General features: G+C 41.6%; 3 protein-coding genes across 4 annotated transcripts in view; all 3 read left to right on the top strand.

The window, feature by feature from the left end:
* The first annotated feature begins 12,265 nt into the window (after window positions 1–12,265).
* LOC147420359 (uncharacterized) lies at window positions 12,266–13,174 on the top strand. The gene has a single exon (XM_086504515.1). The coding sequence runs from the start codon at window positions 12,281–12,283 to the stop codon at window positions 13,172–13,174; it is 894 nt and encodes a 297-aa protein (XP_086360641.1). The 5' UTR covers window positions 12,266–12,280.
* A 1,141-nt stretch (window positions 13,175–14,315) lies between these two features.
* LOC147420358 (uncharacterized) lies at window positions 14,316–14,744 on the top strand. The gene has a single exon (XM_086504180.1). The coding sequence runs from the start codon at window positions 14,316–14,318 to the stop codon at window positions 14,742–14,744; it is 429 nt and encodes a 142-aa protein (XP_086360306.1).
* Window positions 14,745–15,139: 395 nt separating this feature from the next.
* Window positions 15,140–21,563, top strand: part of LOC147420357 (dephospho-CoA kinase-like) — a 45,497-nt gene continuing 39,073 nt past the window's right edge. The window contains exon 1 of one of the 2 annotated variants that reach the window (XM_086504083.1): window positions 15,140–15,340. The gene's annotated coding sequence lies outside the window, so the exon portion shown is untranslated. Of the gene's footprint in view, window positions 15,341–15,449; window positions 15,615–21,563 lie in introns of those variants that run through there. The other variant, XM_086504084.1, reaches the window with a different exon arrangement.

Genomic DNA, 21,563 nt, shown 5'->3' with positions numbered 1-21,563 from the left:
GGAAGTTCTATCAAAAAATTAAGTAAACCTATGGAATCCTATAAAGTGTAAGTAACCAAACATACCATATCACATTAGCCATATACCTTTCCATGGGGTTCGAAATATCACTTGTTAGCAGAATTTTACTAGGCTTCCGTAAACTTGATATCAAACAATATATAAAAGCATTGTTTGCTACAACCATTCAGGGTCAGAATGAACCATGTATGCAAAAATGAGCAGGCATCACAACCATTGGTAATCGGTTTATACAAGATCAGCAACCCTTCAACAACACATTGGGAAAAAGTGCATATTTAATTAATTCAACTGATCCCTTCCCACAAATCCAACTTGCTTCCCAGCCAAAGCCAAAGGGAGTCATAGTTATCAGAAATAGGCTAACACATACTAGCCAAAGTGGGAGCCAAACAACAGCATCCCAGACCAAGGCAGCCACAGTAAGGAAAGAACTCAGGAAAATAGGGTTAGTCAAATAGAAAATCTATGTACATGAAGTAAAAGGAATTCCTTCGCATAACCGACCAGAAAGATGCATGATATTGAAAATTCCCCAGAATAACTAGTGCAATGTTGCTTCCAGCAAGCCTAACTACATAACCCACCACTCAACCATCGAGTCCCAACAAGATACATTCAGCCAACAAAGGCTCCATCCCCTTCAGGCATTTACGAACAACTGCAATCTCCCTATCAAGAACAACCATTTCAAGAAAAGAGTAGGCACCCAACATCTCATGCATACTCATGCCACAAGCTCACAGCCACTTACATTTAGAGAAGACATCCATGTCATCATTTATCATGTAAAAGGTATCAACTTCAATATCTTTACACCAAGCAAAAAAAACCCAACCTGAGACAAAGCCAGAGAATGAACCTCCAATGTCTACATATTTTCTTTCCCCTTAGCCATAGTGTATCCCACACAGAGTAAAGCCACTCAAAGTACGCATGTACTACAACAAAAACTCCAGACTAAAAGTATACAAGCCTGCTAAGTGAGCAAAAACCCTCACCTTTAAATAGGATTGTGTAGGTACTGTAGTGAGTCATCGTCCCATCCATATGCAAGCAACTCCTTCGCATCACTAACCAGCTCATGTATTATCCATAGTAGGTGGCCGTTCCATGGTTGTAATGATTAAAGACATGTGATCTACCAGCGTATGCATCCCAGAAAAAGGCGAATCCACTCTCCATTTGCATCAAGTCTCTGAAAGGTATTATGCAAGTAAGTATACACAACAGATTCGAAGTGAATCGAAAAAAACAAGCTTTACCCAACTTATACCAAGCACCAAAGTATTGTTCAGTTTAACCAAAGTGAAGTCAATGGTTATTATAAGAAAAAAACCTTACCATTGTGTTATTATGAGGGCCTTGCTTTCGGGCTAGGGCAGGCCAAGACTTCCAAAAATTTAAGGCCAGGCTTAGGTGTGAGCCAAGCTAGCACATTTTAGTGCTTATTATAAGAAGACAAGGATGAAGTTACCACCCGAAAAAACATTTGTGTGTGTGTGTGTTTATTATGAATATCCCCTTTGATATACAAATTGTATAATTAAATTATTTTAAACACCAAAAAAGAAAAAAACACTTGTGATACATATCAAATCATTTTCATTACGAATTATCAATATACAACATTTTGGTATAAAGGTTGTGGCGACGAATCCTCTAAGGAACAAGACTGAAGTTTATATGTGCCACCATCCAACAAGACAGATGTATTAGAAAACACTCTAACATTATAGGAAGACAGGTACGATGCAACCTCAATCGCTTGTTATCGTTGTCAATCCCAAACAAACCTCGCGTACGAAAAAACAATACATTTTATTCAGGATATTGTACATCATTCTTGGCCATCTGGGCAAGATATGGTCTAGTCCCAGCCAATGGTATTTTATGCTTAGCTACAAGGGAGCCTTGATCCTGTTTTTTACGCTCTAAGATCAATTTTTCATTGATAGCTACCATCCTGGCTGGGTCTATACAAACATCCATCCTAGCTGTGACTTTGTATTTGAAATCCATGCCTTAGTTGCCATCGTTGCTCTATTAGTTAGATGTGGGTATCTGTTGGTAATATCACAAGTCTCCACATTCAAAGCATCAAATATTCAAGCATGGAGGATTTTGGGCATTAGCGGCATAAGCTCTTTGTAGTTGTCTATCATTGGGAATCGTCTTTGTTGCCTAACACCATTAAAGCTCTAATTTTATTCAACTCTCCTTCTAATCCCTTGCTCCTTCATTAAGGGCTTAGCTCGTAGTAAGGCATCTTGTATAGAAGTAGGTTCCATGGCCTCTACTCGCAAGCTAATTGGTTCCCTTGAGCCTTGACAAAAATGGGCTACCTATTGTTCGATGGTCATTGGTGGTGTGTAACGTATAAGACTTACAAAATTTTGAGAAGTTCTCTTCTAGGGATAAGTTGTATTGTTTCAAGCTAAAGAGCTCATTCATCTTTATCACCTCATGGATAAGAGGTAATTTTCTCTCCTTCACTGCTTGTTTAATCTCTCTCGAGCTATGGGAGTTTTTCAATATGTCTATGTCATGGCAATGTTGTTTCCACCATAATTTTGCTTTCCTCGAGAGGCACTAGCATTGCTTGGTTTGTAAGTGTGGTCTTTGCAGCATAGAGGTAATCATCCATAGCTTCAATCCATACTTTTACATCCTTCTCAACATCATCGCCCTCTCCATTAGGAGAGGGTGGTTGCATTTGCTTGAGCAACAACTTAATTCTTTCCGTGTATATGGCATCATTTTGAGAGTTTTTCAATATAGGAGTCATTTGAGGGTTCCCCAAGAGTATACACATATATTAACGTATTATAATAACATCAATGTTTATAATAACTTAGAACACTAAGCTATATTTTAAACTTAGACTTATCTAATCCACTTTGTTCTCCATGAGGAAACATGTTTGAGGTTTCAATTATAATTGTGATACACATCAGTTGGCATGTCGTAATGTTCCGTTGGGTTGGGCCATGGGTGTATAAAACAATACACACAAAGAATCTTTGGGTAGCCAACCAAAACTCGATTGGCAAGAACTGTTGCTTTATCATAAAGCCATTGATTAAGGATTCTCACTCCATCAAGGGCCATGACGACCAGTGGAGCCTCTTGAAATTGAAAGTGTTGAGTCAGCTCATGTACCTAACAGGCACAACGGTGCCTCTCTCCCTCTCCCTTCTCTCTCTCTCTCTCTCTCTCTCTCTCTCTCTCTATATATATATATATATATATATATATATATATATATATATATATATATATATCTGTGTGTGTTGTGTGTATACATAACGGTGCCTCTCTCCCTCTCCCTTCTCTCTCTCTCTCTCTCTCTCTCTCTCTCTCTCTCTCTCTCTCTATATATATATATATATATATATATATATATATATATATATATATATATATATCTGTGTGTGTTGTGTGTATACATATGTGTGCATGTGAATTTCATCAAATCATCATGCACTCACTATTAGTATATAGTAAACCATTAAGTCAGCTATCCTAATTGAAGTTAACCACATACAATAGGAGGGTGTCCAATCTCGTAACATCCCTCCACCAGGGATAGCAATTGTCCTTAGTTGCTCACTAAGGAATCAACTCAACCGTGAGTGATGGAAAGTGTGGTCTGGGAAGTTGCGGAAAAAAAAATTAGGCATCCATTTGGCATCCTCTCTGGGGTGGCCTTTGAAAGTCAAAAGATAGTGATTATAAACCATGCCAGTGCATGTGGTGGTGGTCTCGTGATCAACTATTTGTGCAAGGATGAGTTGTTCTTCTAGGTCCAAAAATGAAGGTGGATCCTTATAAATGTGATGTGTAGGTAGGGGTCCTCTGAAAGGTCTTGAGAGACTAATGTGGAATGCATTGTGAATGTGCCAATGTGAAGGTAAGTTTACACGAAATGAAACATCATTGATCACAACAGAAATTTTGAATGGACCGTAAAAACAAGGAGTAAATTTAACAAAAACATTAGTATCAACACTTTTGATCCTTCGTTTTTTAATGCGAAGCATAACATAGTCACCTTCCTTAAATTGATGTGCCTTGTGGTGCTTGTTAGCATGCTTAGTGTAAAGTTCTTGTGAGTGTTTAATGGATGAATGCACTCTTGCATAAACATCATGAAAATTAGCAGTAAAATCATCAACGACAGGCACAACATTAGAAAGACCTGAAGCAGGAGTAGGTAGAGAATGACCATACACAATTTCAAATGGAGATTTACATGTGGTAGTGTGAGTGGTGTTGTTATATGCAAACTGTAGAAGATGCAGGTAATCATCCCCTTTTTTGGGTTGAGAAGAAACATAATCTTTTAGCAAGTCAATGATAGTGCTATTAGTGATTTTGGCTTGACCAATAGACTCAGAATGGAATGCAGAAGTAAAATCAAGTGTCGTTCCAAGATTTTCAAAAATAGCAGTCTAAAAAGCACTACAAAATTTGGAATCTCGATCACATATTATGACTTTGAGAAAACCATGATGTGGAAAGACAATTTCAAGAAATAGAAGTACAACTTGATGTGCTGTGAGTGTTTTCTTACAAGGAATGAAGTATTCTTGTTTAGAAAAAATGGTCAATAATAGTCCAAATCATAACATGCCTAAGAACACTGAGTGGAAATCCAGTAACAAAATCCATTGAAATATGTTCCCAAGGTTTTTCAGGAATAGGAAGAGGGTGTAAAAGTCCCAATTTCTTACATGTTGCTGCTTTGATCTTTTGACAAATCAAACAAGTTGGAACATACTGTTTAACATTAGTCTTCGTAGCAGGCCACTAGAAATCGCGACATAAGTTTTAAAAAGTAGCAGCAAATCCTCTATGTCCAGCATATGGTGGTTTGTGCAACTCTTCAATGATTAATGTACAAAAAGGTTTAGTTACACACAATTTCTATTTGAAATAAAGAAAGTTTTCTTGAATAGTGTATTCCAAAAATGTGTGCACTGAATTCTCAATCATATACAACCGTGTGGTTTTGAAATCATCATCTTGTGCATAAGTGTCACACAGTGAATCAAAGATGCACCCATAATGGTTGATGGATTATTAAGAGAGGGTCTTTGACTCAAAGCATCAACTACAACATTTTTCTTACCAGGTTGGAATTGAATGTTGGGTTGAAAACTTTGAATGAAGGCAACCCACTTAATATGTCTATCATCTATTAAGGGTTCATGAGACACTAAGTACTTGATACTTTGTTGATCAGTTTTGATGATTAAATCATCACCCATTAAATAGTGTTTCCAGATTTTCAAGGCATGTACAACAGCAGTCAACTCTTTGTCATATGTACTAAATTTTTTTTAGACGGTTTAAATTTACAACTTTCAAATGCAAGTGGATCGTTATCTAGCATCAATAACTACGACAAAGAATGGTCTATCAAAAGCAGGTAATTGTAGTACTGATGCATTCATCCAGGCATTCTTGAGTGCATTAAAGGAACTTTCTTATCAGACCATACATAAGGAGAATTTTTCTTTAATAGGAGAGTGAGGTAATGAGATTTGTAATCAAAGTTAGGTACAAACTTCCTATAATAACTGCATAGACCAATAAAAGAACAAAGTTCATGTAAATTTTTAGGTCTAGGCCATGACTGAATGGCTTTAATTTTCTTGGGAGCTACATGTATTCTCATGCCCGATACAATGTGTCCTAGATATTCAATATCAAATCGAAAAAATGAACTCTTTTTAGGATTCAGATACAAGTGGTTGTGTGCAAGCAGATCAAATACACGTATTAAGTGCTCTTTATGTTCTTGTTTTGATTTATTGAATACAAAAATGTCATCAAAGAATACAATCACAAAATCTTGATGGTCAATGAAAATTGTATTCATCATGCGTGTGAATGTGGCTGGTGCATTTGTTAGACCAAATAGCATGACAAGAAATTCATAATGTCCCGTTTGTATTTTGAAAGCAGTTTTGTAGACATCTTGTCAAATGTTTTGACTTGGTGGTGCCCTGATTTGAGGTCAATTTTGCTAAAGATGTTTGCCCCTTTCAATTTTTCTAACAAATTATCCATTCTAGGAATAGGGAACCTATTCTTGATGGTCATTTTGTTTAAAGCCCTATAGTCAATACACATACGAAAAGTTCCATTTTTCTTCTTAACAAGAAGTAATGGAGCTCCCGTATGGTGAACTACTAGGTCTTATAAGTCCTCAATCAAGCAAGTCAATGATTTGAGTTTGTATCTCCCTGTGTGCAATTGGATTTACACGGTAAGTTGCTCTACAAAGAGGTTCACTACCCAATATAATATCTATTTTGTGGTCTTTTGGACATGAAGGTGGAATTCCAAGGGGTAGGTCATGCATGGAACAATTCTTAAATTGTGAAAAAAAATCATCATGTGAGATTTCAGTTTCAGCGAAGATTTAATTTACCAACTTCAAATATGTGTTTCCTTGTTTTTGAATTGCTCTTTTGGCTTGAGTGTGAGACAGGTGGAAATTTTTGATGTGCTAGTGTTGCTCGGATGGAGAAATTTTGATTATTATGAGTAAGAGACATGGTACGTGTTTTAGAATTAATCAACGGATCAAATTCATGACGAAATGGCATTCCCAAAATCATATCAAGACCATGCAATGGTGCTACCAGAAATGTAAGTGCTTGTGTAAATTCATCAATGCAAACTTCAACAGTGATTTGGGTTTTGCGATTAAAAGGTTGATTATTAACAACAATTTTGACTTTGTGAGGTGAAGAAATTTTAGAGAGAAAGAGTTGTGCCAACCATATAGAAATAAAATCATGGCTACTGCCATCATCTAAAAGAATGGTGACACTTTCACCCTTGACTATGCCTTGCACTTTAAACAAAGTGTGAAGAGATATAAGAGTACCTGAAGATGGGTTTTCATCGTGATCATACTCAGGATCATATCCCTCACCGTAATTAGCTTCCACTTCATTGTCGTTGGGATTAACATCTTTGATGAGGTTAATAGTAGCATTGTTGGGGAGGTTGTTGTGTGAAGGGTCTTTGGTTTGGTTTTGGGGTGAGTCCATTAGATTGGCCATTGGGTTGGCCATTGCTCTTAGCAGGACCATTTAAGCACTTATCTCGTAGTGGCCATACTAGAAACATTTAAAACACTTCACCTTTTTATCACCATTAGAGTTTTGAAGAGGATGTTGGTTGGAAGAATTTTGGTTGCCTCGCTGCTGTGTGTTGCTGTTATTGTTGCCATAAGGTTGAGAAGTTGTAGTAGAGTTGTCAAATCTGCATCTCTTGAAAAAGGTACGGCTTTGATGTTTGTTCATGTTAAAGTTAGAAGAGAAAGAAGCTCTCTTGTTACGGTTAGTGTTAGCAATTTGTTCAGTCTGAGAAGGTTGTCCACCTTTCTTCTTCTCCTCATTAAGAGATAAATTAATAGCCTTTGACAATGAATCTGGTTCAACCATATCTACCTCAACACCAATTTGTAGTGCTAAGCTAGATATATACTTACACTTTAATTTTCTGCGAGGGACTGACATGTTCAATAGCTTGCAATTGAATTAAATAGTTCCAAAAACTATCAATGTAGCTCAATACATCTTCATTTAGACCCTGTCGAATTAAATCCCAATGGTGTCATGCTTTAGCTTTATACTATGTGGGCAAAAATTGAGGTAAAAGCAACTTTTTGAATGCATGCCAGGTACGTGGTCTTTTACCATGCTGTTTGGTGGCGTTCCACCACAATGTAGCGCTACTGGTGAGATGATTTGATGCACACTTTACCATTTCACGTTCGGGAAACACTTCATCATGAAAATAGTCATCTAATTGACTGACCCATGCTAGAACCGTGCTAGCATCTTTAGTGCCATCAAAAACCTTGAAAGTGAAGGCTTTTCTGCTAATTTTGTTTTCTTTGGTGCCGGTGCAGGTTCTATGCGTGCAGAATGCAGGAACTTATCTTTAAGCTCTTGCCTTCGCATGCGTTCATAAGTGAGAGATTGTTGTAGATTTGCAAGCTGCTCAACAATTGTGGGCGACTCTGGAAGATGTGCCATAATTGCGAGCTTTTTTTCTCTTTTTTTATATTATATTTTTTATCTCTCTTTTTTTATAAATAATAAAGGGCTACGAATTTATATGTATATGATGATATGCACGTTAATGCTAAGAAATAAAAATAAAGGGATAAACAAAAATAAATGGGTACTTAGCTTGATGATCGGTGGTGGCGTCCAGTCCAAAAATATGGTGCACCAAGTTCAGTTGAAGAAGATGAACAATTGAGTGGTTAGTCTGCATAGCAATTTGAACTTTCATCGGCCAATCTCCTGTATCCTAAAACGATGGCAATAACAATTGGAAATATAACTTACTCTTCACTGTAGAATTCAATTCGTATGGTCGGCTGAACTCTAACTAATGCATTGCCCTTGAAACTATGGTGGCGGTTATCGAGTAGGCAAAGAGCAAGTAGCCAAGGGATTTTTCAAGGATGGATTGCAAAGAGTTTGGATTACGGGTGGTCAATTTTCCCTTTGAGCTACAAAAGGAAAATGATGTTGTGCGGCCAAGGAGATCTGGGGGTCATCCTTTCAAGGTTTGTGTCCACGGCCGACCAAGTGGTTGAGTGAATAGGCTCTTGTAAGGGATGGCCTTGGTGCTCACTAAGCGGCCAATCAAAGTTTAACTTTAAACCACACCTTTTATGGTTAAAAAAGGTGTGAAAGTGAGAGGTCGAAGACGAGCTCACTGGCAGAGACAATGCGTGACAAAACATAGTTGAGGGCGGCCTTTGTAGCCATTTTTGGCTCGCGAGGAAGGAGGGGAAAGTGAGCAGCAAACCAGGGTGCCCCTTTTGATGTAGGGCTTGTGCATGATAGCTACGGTCGACAGTGATGCTGATTGCCCACAAGGGAGGATTCCCACATCAGTTTTTTTTTTTGGTCGGACCTCCTTTGTGTTATATGTTTAGTGCTTCGGCTACAAAGTGTTGCAGCTTTTGCAACCCAAAAATCTTCTTGTGTGATTAAAGGCCGTCGGGTGTCGCAATCGGGTCTTCCGAGTGGAAATCCTTGCTCATTCAGTTGCTTGTCGGTGCCATCTCGAACGTCATTTTCTCCTTTAACAAAGCTTTGAACACTTGTAAAGGAAGTATCTTCTTAATCCCCACTAAATCGATATCTGATTTTGTAACTGCTTCCAGATCTGCTACTTCTTCATACTATTTTATATATACCTGATTTCGATCTTCTAAGCTTTCTTCAAAGCACTCCAATATCGAGCTCTCAATCATCGCTCCTTCAAAATTGTGAATCTCAATGTCGATAATCAAAATAATCCTCTTTTACAACTAGTCCACTTTAGTATTTAAGTGGAGCACATCACTTATTGCATGTCCTCTAAGGGTGAGTTCTCACTAGAGCTATTTACAATAGCCATAGTGGCTTATTGAATAAAAAGTCCAAAATATTGTACAAGGATAAAATGATCGAGAGGACTATTATTTACCGGCGCCTCCTTCTCAACTCCCAGAATTCCAATCTACAAATCATCATGCACTCACTATTAGTAAAATCAAATAGATAGCACATAATTAACCATTAAACTAGCTATTCCAATTGCAGTTAACCATTAAGCTAGCTATCCCATACAGCAGGAGGGTGCCCAATCTCGTAACAATAAGATTGATTTGTAACAAGCTGACCATCACTTTCAAAGGTATTTTTTGTGAAACTCGCAAGACAAGGAGTATTGACTGAATGTACAGATTCCAAACCAAACTTATGAATAATATCTTCAATAAACTTTGATTGTAGAAGTAATAAAATACCCTTGGTGCCATTCCTTTGAATTTGAATGCCAAAAAACATTAGTGAAGCTGTCCAAGATTCACCATATCAAATGTTATAGCCAACAACTTTTTGACTTGTTGAAGAAATCTCTAATCATTAGAAAGAAGGATTATATCATCCACATAAAGAGCAAAGATAACAAAACTACCATTTTAGCATTTTATATATAAGTTGGGGTCTTAAGAGCAAGAGATAAATACATGGAAAGTAAGATAAAGATCAAACTTATTTGAAACCATATAATGCCTTATGAAGTTGAGCAACAATCTTAATGTTTAATCTTTATTTAGTCGATTGCACATTTGCTTTGAGCTTTACTTTTACTGAGCCTCTTCCATATGGGATTCTCTAATTTGGCAGAGAGAAGTCCAGTCTGATGACCTTTAAAATACTTCCAATACATTTATCATCTTTAAGAAGGGTCTCTACAATTGGACGCACAAGATGGGATTTCCTGAGGTTCTATTTGTGTACCAGCCAAAACACACGATTACGCGTGCGCGCGCGCGCGTGTGTGTGTGTGTGTGTGAGAGAGAGAGAGAGAGAGAGAGAGAGAGAGAGATATTACTAAAACAAGGAGTCTGGAGACAGAGGTTGGCACTGCTTTTCAACTTGATTGGGTGGAGGGAGAGAGAGAGAGAGAGAGGGAGAGAGGGGAGGGAGGAGAGAGAAAAAAAAGAGAGACTATGGATTAAAAAAGAGAAAAAAAAACATATGTTTAAAATTTGAGAGCTTAAACTCCCTTGGCATACACAAGAATAAGAAAGGAAGGGAGGAATTTGTGTGTGTGTGTGTGTGTGTGTGTGTGTGTGTGAGAGAGAGAGAGAGAGAGAGAGAGAGAGAGAGAGAAGAAGAAGAAGAAGAAGAAGAGAATTTTAACGTCGTAGGAAACTATCCCAAGAGACCTTAAAGATCTATTCGACGAGGAGAGTTGAACTCAAGACCTGTTATTCAAGAGGGAAATGGCATAACCAATCTACCACACTTGGGTAATAGAAAGGTTATACCATTTTCTTCTTCTTATTAGCACACACACACACACCCCCACACACACCCACACACACACCCGAGAAGAAGAGAATTTTAAAACTATCCCAAGAGACCCTAAAGATCTATCCGACGAGGAGAGTTGAACTCAAGAACTCTCATTCAAGAGGGGGAGAGAGAGAGAATTTCAAATTGGCACTTTTTGAACTCGCTATATTAGGGCCTGTTTACATGCTGCCTGAAATGGCGCTTTTCTGTGAGCCTTGGTGGCCTTGAGTGGTTAGTGGTGGCCCTCGATAATGGTGCTCACGCCTTGTAAAAAGTAAACCAGCTTCGATATTGAGAAAAACAGCTTTCAGGTGTTTAATACCACTTCAAACTTGGCCAATACCATCTAGGGGACTGAAAATGTAGCATAAATGCCACTTACCTTAGGCTGGATTCAGACTGCGCGGCGGCAGAGCTTCATACTTTTAGCGCAGCCAATAGTAGGACGCCCTGTCAGCGAAGCCGTTCACAGTGGGCGGCGGCAGGGCACGGAATTGATTGCCAGCGCATGGAAGCCACAGCCCTCGTCTCTTACGACCCCCCCCCCCCCGCCCATTGCGCTTCCAGCCTCCACGTAGGAAAGAGGAGAGAGAGCCAACGTTCACAACCATTAACTTTTCCCAAAAGAGACACCCCTCCTAAAAAAAATAAAAAACGGCTCAATTTGTGCAACGTTCACAAAAGAACCCCCCCCCCCCCTTATAAAATGGCAAATTTTATAGCCTTTCAAGCTAGCTCTGTCACATCAACACAGAGATCAAGGAGATCATCATGTGCTTTCATATTTGAGGTGCAACACACAGTAAAAGCCTCTCCCTTTTTCATTTGAAGCTTCTCCCTTTTACATTTGAAGGCTTCTTCAATCAAGCTCAATGCCATGCTCAATCATTTACATTTGAGGGCTTTTCAGAATGATGTACCAACTTTTTTTAACATGATTTGCTCTATGATGTACCAACCTTTTTTAAATGGCGTTCTTGTAGGGTTGAAGCGTTAAGAGGGCGACGGCGGTGCAAATCAACTCATCAAGGTTGCTATGAATTCTACGATTTTCACTTTAATGCATTGTTTTCAACTTTGTGTGCACATCCCTAACATTGTTTTTTTTTTGCGTTGTAGGTACCATGGATTCCAACCCAAATCAGTTTATCGACTCCCAACGGGAAGACGACGACCCTATTCTCTCCCAACCTCCATTTTCTCAATCCACTTTCTACCCATTCCCCCACCATTCTTTCCATAAGCCACCTGATGGCTACCAAGCCATGATGAATTCTCCCTCCATCTCTCCTAATTCTCCCTCTATGTTTAGACCCCCAAATTATGGATCTCCTACTCTAAATGCTCATAGCCCACATTCGACTATGGCTACTCATCCTTCTCATCCCTCACCCCCTTTGAGTGTCACTAGTCCTAACTCCAATATGGATGCCGCCCCCGATCATGTGGCGTCCACTCCATCACCCAACCCTACACCTAATGCCATGCGAGCTTCTCAACACAAGGCAAGCCGTGCCAAACCGACGAAGAGGAAAGAAGCCACCAATGAAGAGGTTGTGTTACAAAACCAAACCGCAACAAAGAAGCCCAAAGCCTCGAAGAAGAAGAGCACCATCGACTTGGGAGACGATGACGACGGCGACAACAAGAAAAGCAAGTGGAAAGATTGGTGGGTGGACCAACTCATTCATATCCGGGGGGGCATGAATGAGGAGTTCAATAATCCCGGGAAGCAAGGGATCAATTTATGGGCAAAGGTGGCTACTAAACTAGCCGCCACTTACCCTGAATTTGATAAAGATAGTGAAAGTTGCCGCAAAAAGTGGCAAGCAGTATTGCAACAATACCGACAGGACAAAGTCCATAACTCAATTTCTGGTAATGATAGGAGGCATATATGCAAATGGTTCGACATAGTGGATGAATACTACCACGCCAAAGCCACTGTTACTCCTGTTAGCCACGCTTCTTCATCCACAATGGAGGATGTTACCCCAACAAATGGTGACACCTTAGAAGAAAACCCCTCTCCAAATCCAGAGAAGACCCAACCCACTCTGTCCTCTACCCGTAAAGTCGCTCCGAAGTACGAGGAGTCCTTGGCCGAGATGGCCGGTACAGGGAAACTTCTCTTGGAGCATCTCAAAGAGACCGCTAGCCAGAATATTGCCTTGGAGAAGGAGAGGCTCAATATACTAGCTGCAATGCGCATGACTATGAGTGATTTTTTGAAGGAGTCTAGGGGGGGTGACAACTAGTTTTCTCACAGCTTCATTGTTTTTCCACTGTTTGGTTGTAATTTGTCAAAGCTTTCAAAGCTTTCTTCTTTTAATGTCTCCAGCTTTCAAAGTATGAAAAAAATGTTGTAAATTAAAGTAGACCATGTGCTAAATATCTTGCATCATTTCAACATGTTCGCAGGATTAAATGGCCATATCCAAGGAAATGGCTCTCTATTGTGCATGGTTGTGTTCTTTAGCCATTTATGAATTACTAAAGGAACCCAGCTTTCGCAATGATGAGTCCATGATGCAAACTTGGTTGCATGTTTGCGAGTGCATGGCACGGTCTGTAAGCCTCAAGAAGATCGCCAACCGAAGAAGTGGTCATGAACGACGACGTGCGTGGGCATACCCACGTCCACAAGGCTTTGTTCGATGCTATCTCCTAAGTGCTTACAATGCTAGCATGTTCAAGAGGCGTCTGAGGGTCAGCAAAGAAACCTTCAATTACCTTTGTGGAAAGCTTGCACCCTTCATGCAGAAGAAATCCACAAACTTTCACAAGGATGTGCCAATACAAGATAGAGTAGCAATCGCTCTTACCAGACTTGCTACTGGAGATGGTCTCTTGGGCCTCGGTGACACTTATGGATGTGCGAAGAGTACATCTTGTGGAATTGTACTTGATTTTTGCAAGGCAATTGTGAAATCTGGCCTTAGGGATTTGTACATCAGATGGCCCACAAGCTCTCGACTTGCGACATTGGCGCGTGAGTTTGAGGCTGCAAGAGGGATCCCCTTTGTTGTTGGTGCGATAGATGGTTCCCACATTCCCATCATTGCCCCAAGGGACAACCATGTCGACTACTTCAATCGAAAAGGTTTCCACTCTATTTTGTTGCAACTAACCGTATCTGCTAATTGTTCAATATGGAATTATGATGTTGGATGGGCCGGATCAGTGCATGACTCCTTGAATTTCACTAGAAGTGAGCTAGGTCAAAGATGTGCAAAAGGTGACCTAGGCAACTATTGTCTAGTTGGTGATTGCGCTTATCCGGCACGGCCATATATGCTAGTGCCTTTCAAAGGGTGCAAAGAAGGGCTGTCACGTCTCAAGTACTACTGGAATTTCATTCAATCTAGTACAAGGATGCCAGTTGAAAGAGCATTTGGAATGTTGAAGGCAAGGTTTAGAATTTTGTTAAAAAGATGTGACATGAATCTACGCTATGTGCCAGATCTTGTAGCAGCTTGTCTTGTGCTTCACAACCTTTGTATCCACCATGGAGAATCTTTTGATATGGAGTGGGTGCGAGAGGCAGAAGCAGAATTGGCGGGTCACGTTGGGCGTGCAACAGAGGATCGAAGAGCAGGTGCTACTTCCATGATGGAGCTCATGGCAACACGGGAAATCGGAGTAGAGGAGGCTATGGAGCGTGCTCAAGGGAGCGATGAAGGAGGTTCCAATGACCTTGGAGTAGGCTCCGAGAGGCGAGACAGTATTGCAAAGGCAATGTACAAAGAGCAGGCACGGATGAATGTCCAAGAATTTTTTGGAAATGAGGCTTTAGAGGAATTAGATTCATCATCATCTTCAAGTTAATGCTTTTGTAACATATGCGTTCAATTAATTAAATTTTATGCTATGGTTTGTACTATGCTTTATTGATGCAAATGTCAAATGCTTCTTCATTTCATTTTGTGTTCCGCCGCCACCCAATGTTCACACAAGCCGGCGGAAGAAAATCGAGTGACTTTTTCTTCCACCCTCTATGTGAACAAAAGGGTGGCGGAAGTGTGCATTACCTAACTCTACCACCCGGAAAACCAACTTTTGGAGCCTCTCTTCCGCCCCCTCAATGTGAACCCAGCCTTACATCAAAGCGTCAAAATGTTGTCCCTACGTGTGGCCACACCACTCCGCCATTGGAGGCCATAAATGTGCCATTTTAGGCAGCGTGTAAACAGGCCCTTAGACGACCTTAAAAGGCGCAATTCATAGACCTCGCAGCTCGCTGGGCAGTGGGGCAGCGAGAGTCATGCTCCAGAAAAAGCTACAATGGGATGCATGAAGGCTGTATGAGCTTAGCTTGCGGCAGCAGCCTTGTGTGCATTGTAGAACCTAGGCGAGACCACTCCATGGGGTGCGTACAGTTTTGAGAAAGAAAGATCGAGATCAACACCGCTCTTGGCATAGAGGTATCAGTTCTCTCTCTCTCTCTCTCTCTCTCTCTCTCTCTCTCTCTCGGCATATTAATGAAATCAGGTCAGCTTAGAGTACATGAATCAACCTGCCTCATGATGAGAAGGGGCAGCCACTAGTCTGGAGGCGGGAAAGGCAAACCCCCTAAAAACGAACCCAAAGATGGTGGCAGAGGCGCCGCAGCTGAAGTGGTGCTTTATGCCAGGGAAGAAATTTGGTCATTCGTTGAGCCCCGAAGAGCAGTTAGGCAGCTGCATCATGCTCTAGTAGGTATCGATGCTGCTTCTTGTCCTGACCTCAATTTTCCCTTGACTATGGGGAAGTATTGCACCTTCGTCAACTGCAGGGTTTCCATCATATTTTTGACATTTGTTAAATGCCATCCTCACTTACATCTGGCCTCATCACTCTTATACTGAAGGGGGGCGATCAGGCACTACTTCTTTAGTGGCGTTCTTTTACTCTCCTCTCTTTTGTGTATAAAAGTCTTGCTTGTATGATGAATACTAGTTTAACAGCTAGAATTCTGGCCAACAATAAAAAACATCCAGAATTTTCCCAACCCATTACCTTCACATTGCACATGCTACAAGCTTTAGCCTCTTAGCTATCAAGCTCTACTCTCTCAAGGCTCAAGCTCTTGTGCTATCAAGCTCTCTCGTCTCACGTCTACAACTCTACAAGGCTAGAAGCTTTGAAGCTCTCTCCCTCTCCCTCTCCCAATGTAACAGGGAACGGGGGGAACATAGCCCAAACGTTCCGAAACTGCGTTCCGAACGAGTCCCATTCCCGAAACGGAGATGGGAACGGAATGCCGTTCCGGAATGGGGTGTAACCGGAATGGGGGGAACAAGGCGGAACATGAGGCGGAACTTAGAAACACGGGGCGGAACGGGCAAAAGTAGGCATTTGGGGGAAGAAAAGTGGGCTTTTGGGGATAGATTTGGGGCTGTTCGGGGAACATATTTGGTGCAGTTTGAGGGTAGGTTAGGGGGTAAATTTCGGGGTAGTTTTGGGGTTGTTTAGGAGTTTATTTGGGACTAAGTTGAATGGAGGTAATTCAAGCCTTACTTTAGGTGAACCGTTCCGGCCTCGTTCGTGTTCCCCCCCGCGTCCTCCTCCCTGTTCTCGTCTCGTTCCGGACACTCGCGTTCCCGTTCCCTGTTCCCGTTCCGGGTAACTATGCCCTCTCCCCCTCTCCCCCTCCCTCTCTGTCATGTCCTGATCATCACAGGAGAGGGAATGTAGTCTATGACACTGTCGGGATGGGTGTCCAATGCTTGAGGGGACGTAGTGTGAACCCGGCCAATGTGGCTGGTCACTTTATAAGAGGCCAAGGCATTATTTGTAGTGGTCGATCCCCATTGGTAGAGTGCGAGTCGTTAGCCGGTGAGGCTAGGAGTGCGTGAGGTCACCTCGAGAGAGCAGTCAATTGCAGTGTGAAGAGAGTCAACTGTGCATGAAGAACAATGAAAAAATTCTGTTATGGCTGAAAATAAAGTGTTGAGAGAAGGGTAATTCGACGTTGCGAATGCATCCGTGAAGCCTGATTCGATCAATTTGCAAATTTTGTTGATTAAGCAAGCCAATTAGAGACGCTAAACTTCCTGCAAACTCAATGAAAGTTGGGCAATTAGGGGTTGTTAGTGATGGGCTCGGAATTGCTAATCGAATGGACGTAGGCTTTGATACCAGTTGTTGGGCTTGTGAGAGAGAGAAAGAGCTCTCATGGAGGCTTGAATTGTTGAATAGCCATGGCTACACAGAGTAGAGAGAGAAATGAAATGAAATGAAATGTTATATTAACGTCTTCAAAAGGCCAAAATGACCTATGAGACCAATCAGTTACAAAATAGTGAATCTAATACCATGTCTGGGTACAAAAGAACTAGAAAAGAACTAGAAGTGGAACAAAATACTACTACTACTACTACAATCTAAAACTACGTGGGTGTAGCAGCTGATACAATAGGTACCCGGTAAACTGGATGTAACAGTGTGTGAAACAAAGATGGAAGAAATGGTGAGGATCCATCCTCATCTGCGAGAGAGAGAGAGAGAGAGAGAGAGAGAGAGAGAGAGAGAGAGAGAGTTTCACACTTTCCAATACTCAATATACAAAAACGTACAATGCAATACCTTTACAACATAGCATAACTCATATATAAAAAGGAGGGGTATATATACAAAATGTGTGACAGCCAATATCTGGCACTTTCATCTCCAGGTGTCTTTCAAAGTAGCCAAGCACATATATATATTATGTGTCACTTCAAAGCTTGCACTAGGTGTAGGAGTTCCCATGCCCACCTTTCATCGATCAACGCATATCCGCTCTTGAAAATACAAATGTTCGTCGTTTGAACATTTGTATGTGTTCCCTTGAAGGGGCCATGCAAGGATTTAATGCTCGTGTACTCGCTCTCGAAAATACAACTCAGCCGACGACAGTCGTGTTTCTGAGAACGACACCTATCTTCAACAATTACAGACGTAAATTGCTACTTTTGGGCATCCAAAGAGTGGCCCCACTGCAACACTTCCGTACAAAACTACTACTTTCTTAGGGGAAGAGAAGGAATGTATAGGATTGGTTATAAATAATTGGCTTCATTAGTGCACTACAAACTTTAATCTCCATGAACAGCATGATGAACGTAGGATTCAGACGATTCCACTACAAACTTTAATCTCCATGAAGAGCATGATGAACGTAGGATTCAGACGATTTTTCCTCTCTATGTGCGAAGTAAGGCACTTACTTGGTCGCATGATATGGTAGAAAAGCCTAGTGGGCTGATTTTTGCGTTAAATTCAAGAAGGATTTCACAAAAATTGATCCTCTGAAAGCCTATGCTAAGCTACAAAGTTTTTCGATGAAAACTCTGTCTTTTGACAAGTACACAACGGTTTTCAAGGATGCACTCACCTTTCTGTAAGGTGGACTCTAGGCATGCTGTGCATATGTATTTACTGGGTCTACATGAAGATTATGGTTGGGCCTTGATTAAAGATTAAGCCGCGATTGATGTCGAGGATGCTATGGCGAAAGCCAGAACATTCCATTTGATGAATGGGATGAATTATGAGAAGAAAAGAATTGCAATTACCAATCCGACGAGGGTACTTCGAGGAAGCGGCTTCGATTCCAGCAAAAGTCCAAGTCGCTGCAACAAACTTGGACACCCCAAGTCTAGATTCTACCGCGACACAACAGAGATTCACTTCAAAACAGTTCACAAAAACGACATGGCCCGGCGTAGTTCCGTGCCCAGAGGTATTGGCCCCAAAGACTGGTGCCTCTTTTGGTATTTATTTTTATATTAATCTGTGTTCAAAGCACAAGAGAGTCGGCAGGCTCTCACTCTTAGACTCTGCGTTCATATGCTATGAGTAATGAGGCCCAACCCACTTATTTATTGGTACAAGGGATGCCCAAAAGCAGAGCCCCAAAAATCTTTAAACTCAAAAGCAAAGTTCCCAAAAGCTGCTAATTAAAACAGCTAGTGTAATTTGCGCGAATCCGTACAGCGTACGAACTACCACGTCATCAGCTCAATTTTCGTACTGTGTACGGACTGCCAGCGCAAAATCCGGCGTGATTTTCGGGCTGCCACGTCAGCATTCAACCATGTCAACATTTCAGCCCGTCGGCGCATTTCATCATGGGCCCCTCGTCTTGTGGTCAGAAGTGTCACGTGACACATCCAGCCCTATGTGTCCGTGGACAACAAGCTACAGCATGATCAGGGTTCAGTCAGTCCAGTTAGTCTAGATAGGAAGTGATATGGCACTTTTTGTGAGTCTATTCGTAGACCGTGCATGCCCAGTCACTTAGTGTAGATGCATATCCTCTGGTTGCACACAACATGATCATCAGTATTCCTATTAGAATCCATTAGAATCAGTTAGGGGATTTTTCCAGCGCATTCAACCTATTTTCCCTATTTTTTGACATTTTTCACTTATTAATTTAAGCGACTTCCCAACAAAAGTAGGTAGGGAAATTTGGGTAAGAAAATATATAAGCAAACCAAAGCTAGCACTCTTTGGTAGATGAGCAAGTAGCACAACAGGCCCCCAGGCAGCAGGTACTCCCCCTCTCTCAGCAAGACCTCTCCAAGCTTCCCTTGGCGAGCCCCTCTCCCATTTCAGCCCAGCGTTTTTGTCATCGCCCTCCCCTCACACAAGCTGGCGTTTTCAGCATTGCAGTCGTCGCCAACTTTCCCAGAAGCCTAGCGTTTTTACTAACGCTACCCAAAGCTGCCAGCGTTTTCATTTTCAGCCTTCGGGGGAGAAAGTGCAGCAGCGTTTTCAGCATTCAAAACAGTAGCGAATTCAGCCCTAGACATTGCAGAAGATCGTCATTTTCAGCCTCCAAAAACGCAGCCAAAACAGCGTTTTCAGCAGCCCCGAATCAGTCCCAGATTTCAGCCATAGCGTTTTTATGGATAGGAGATAGAAGACCGCAGATTTCAGCCCTTAAGTCGTCGTCGCCATCCCCGTCGTCGTCACCGGCATAGTCCCAAGTTGCATCAAATTCCATGCATCATCATTGTACCACTTTGTGCAATCATAAGTAGACCACTCTCGTCGACGAGAGTGGGGCCTTCGGAGGAGGGTTTTACAACGTCTCTGGTGTCGTATCTCTCTTCTCTCTTTCTCTCAGTCTCATACACTTGCACGCACAATATCCACTCACTTTGTTCGTGATCATAGCACTCTCCATAAAGAACGGAAGGCTCTCCCTTCCATAAGAACTAAAAGGAACCTTGAGCAAATATGGATCACTCATCTTGAGAAAAAACAACATTCATTCCGCTGCACCGAACATTGGTATCAGAGCTTTGGAAGTGTTCTATATCACTCAAGGAAAGAACCACAAGAATTTTTTTTGCTTGTTGCGGTCGCATGAACCCAAGTTTGCTTGGGCGTGTCGATTCCTAATCGTGTTTTTTTGAAGAGTGACAGGAATCCCAAGAAAGAAGGGCTTGTCCAGCCTCCCCTTGTGTCTCTTTTCACTCATTGAGAGCGTACCGTGCACTTAGCGGCCGGCCAATCGACGTGAGGGGGGAAAAAGCAACCTTGGTGTGAGTGCAAGGCCGCCAAGGGGTGCGCCCGCGGAAAAGAGTAGAACTCGGGTGAAGAGAAGATCCTTCTCAAACACGGTTTGCAAGCGAAAGAAAACCCTCAAGAACCTCAAGAACCCAAGAACTCAAGATCCGCAAGAACCCAAGTTCCTTGTGAACTTAAGAACCCAAGACCCCAAGAACCCACTACTTCAGAATGGTCATCACTCGAAGCGGAATGGATAGTTCGCTCGGAGGTGATGAGCATGAGAGAGGCGAAGAAGAATTTTCCCCACCAGGAGGTTTTTCCGACCCTCCCCCTTCCCCATCAATGTCAAGGATTGCACTAACTCCTATGGAGGAGTTGGACCAGATGTTTATGGAAAGGAAGTTAGAACGCGAAGCAAGATATGCAGAAAGAATGGCAGAAATGGAACGCAGACATGCAGAAAGAAGAGGAGAAAGAGAAGCATCAAGAAAGGAAGCCATAGCAAGACAAGAACAGAGCGACCGACAAAACAAAGAGTTATGGCGACTCTTTTCTCAAGTTCAGGCACAGATGCAAGAGATTTGGGGAAAGGAGACTCTCTTAGTCTCTTCTTCTCCAGAGCATGACACACAGGATTTGCATGATTATGAGAAGCATGATGAATTGAATGACAATGATTTGCATGATGAATTGGATGACACTGACAAGTATGATAATTTGCATGATCAAGATGCGATTTCTCACAAGCATGATGAGTTGCATGAAGATGATGTGATTGTTCACAAGGATGATGTGTTAGTGGATGCTTTTTCTAGCGAAGTTAACCTCGTTGTAGATTCGATCAATCACGAAGAACCGATCTTGGCTTTCGAGTCGAGGTCCAAAGAACCCCCACAGGACGATTCGATCATTCAGGAAGAACCGATCTTGGCTCTCGAGCCTAGGTCCAAAGAACCCTCACAGGAAGTATTATGTGTTCGCATGATTGATACGCATGCATTGTTCGAGTGTTTCATTTGTGGTCGTTTCTTGTATTTTAGTCAACGTCTTTATGTGATCCCTTTTCCAAGGCATGACATATTGTATGTTGAGCACGTTTCACTCATGAATGAGCACGGATGTATGCGGATTGTTCATGAAAAGCTAAAAAGTATGCCTTCA

The sequence above is a fragment of the Adiantum capillus-veneris genome, chromosome 28, assembly GCF_014529385.1.
Source record: "Adiantum capillus-veneris isolate H3 chromosome 28, ASM1452938v2, whole genome shotgun sequence".
Lineage (NCBI taxonomy): Eukaryota > Viridiplantae > Streptophyta > Polypodiopsida > Polypodiales > Pteridaceae > Adiantum > Adiantum capillus-veneris.
Note: the sequence above shows the minus strand (reverse complement) of the source record. Positions and strands in the feature narration are given on the sequence as shown.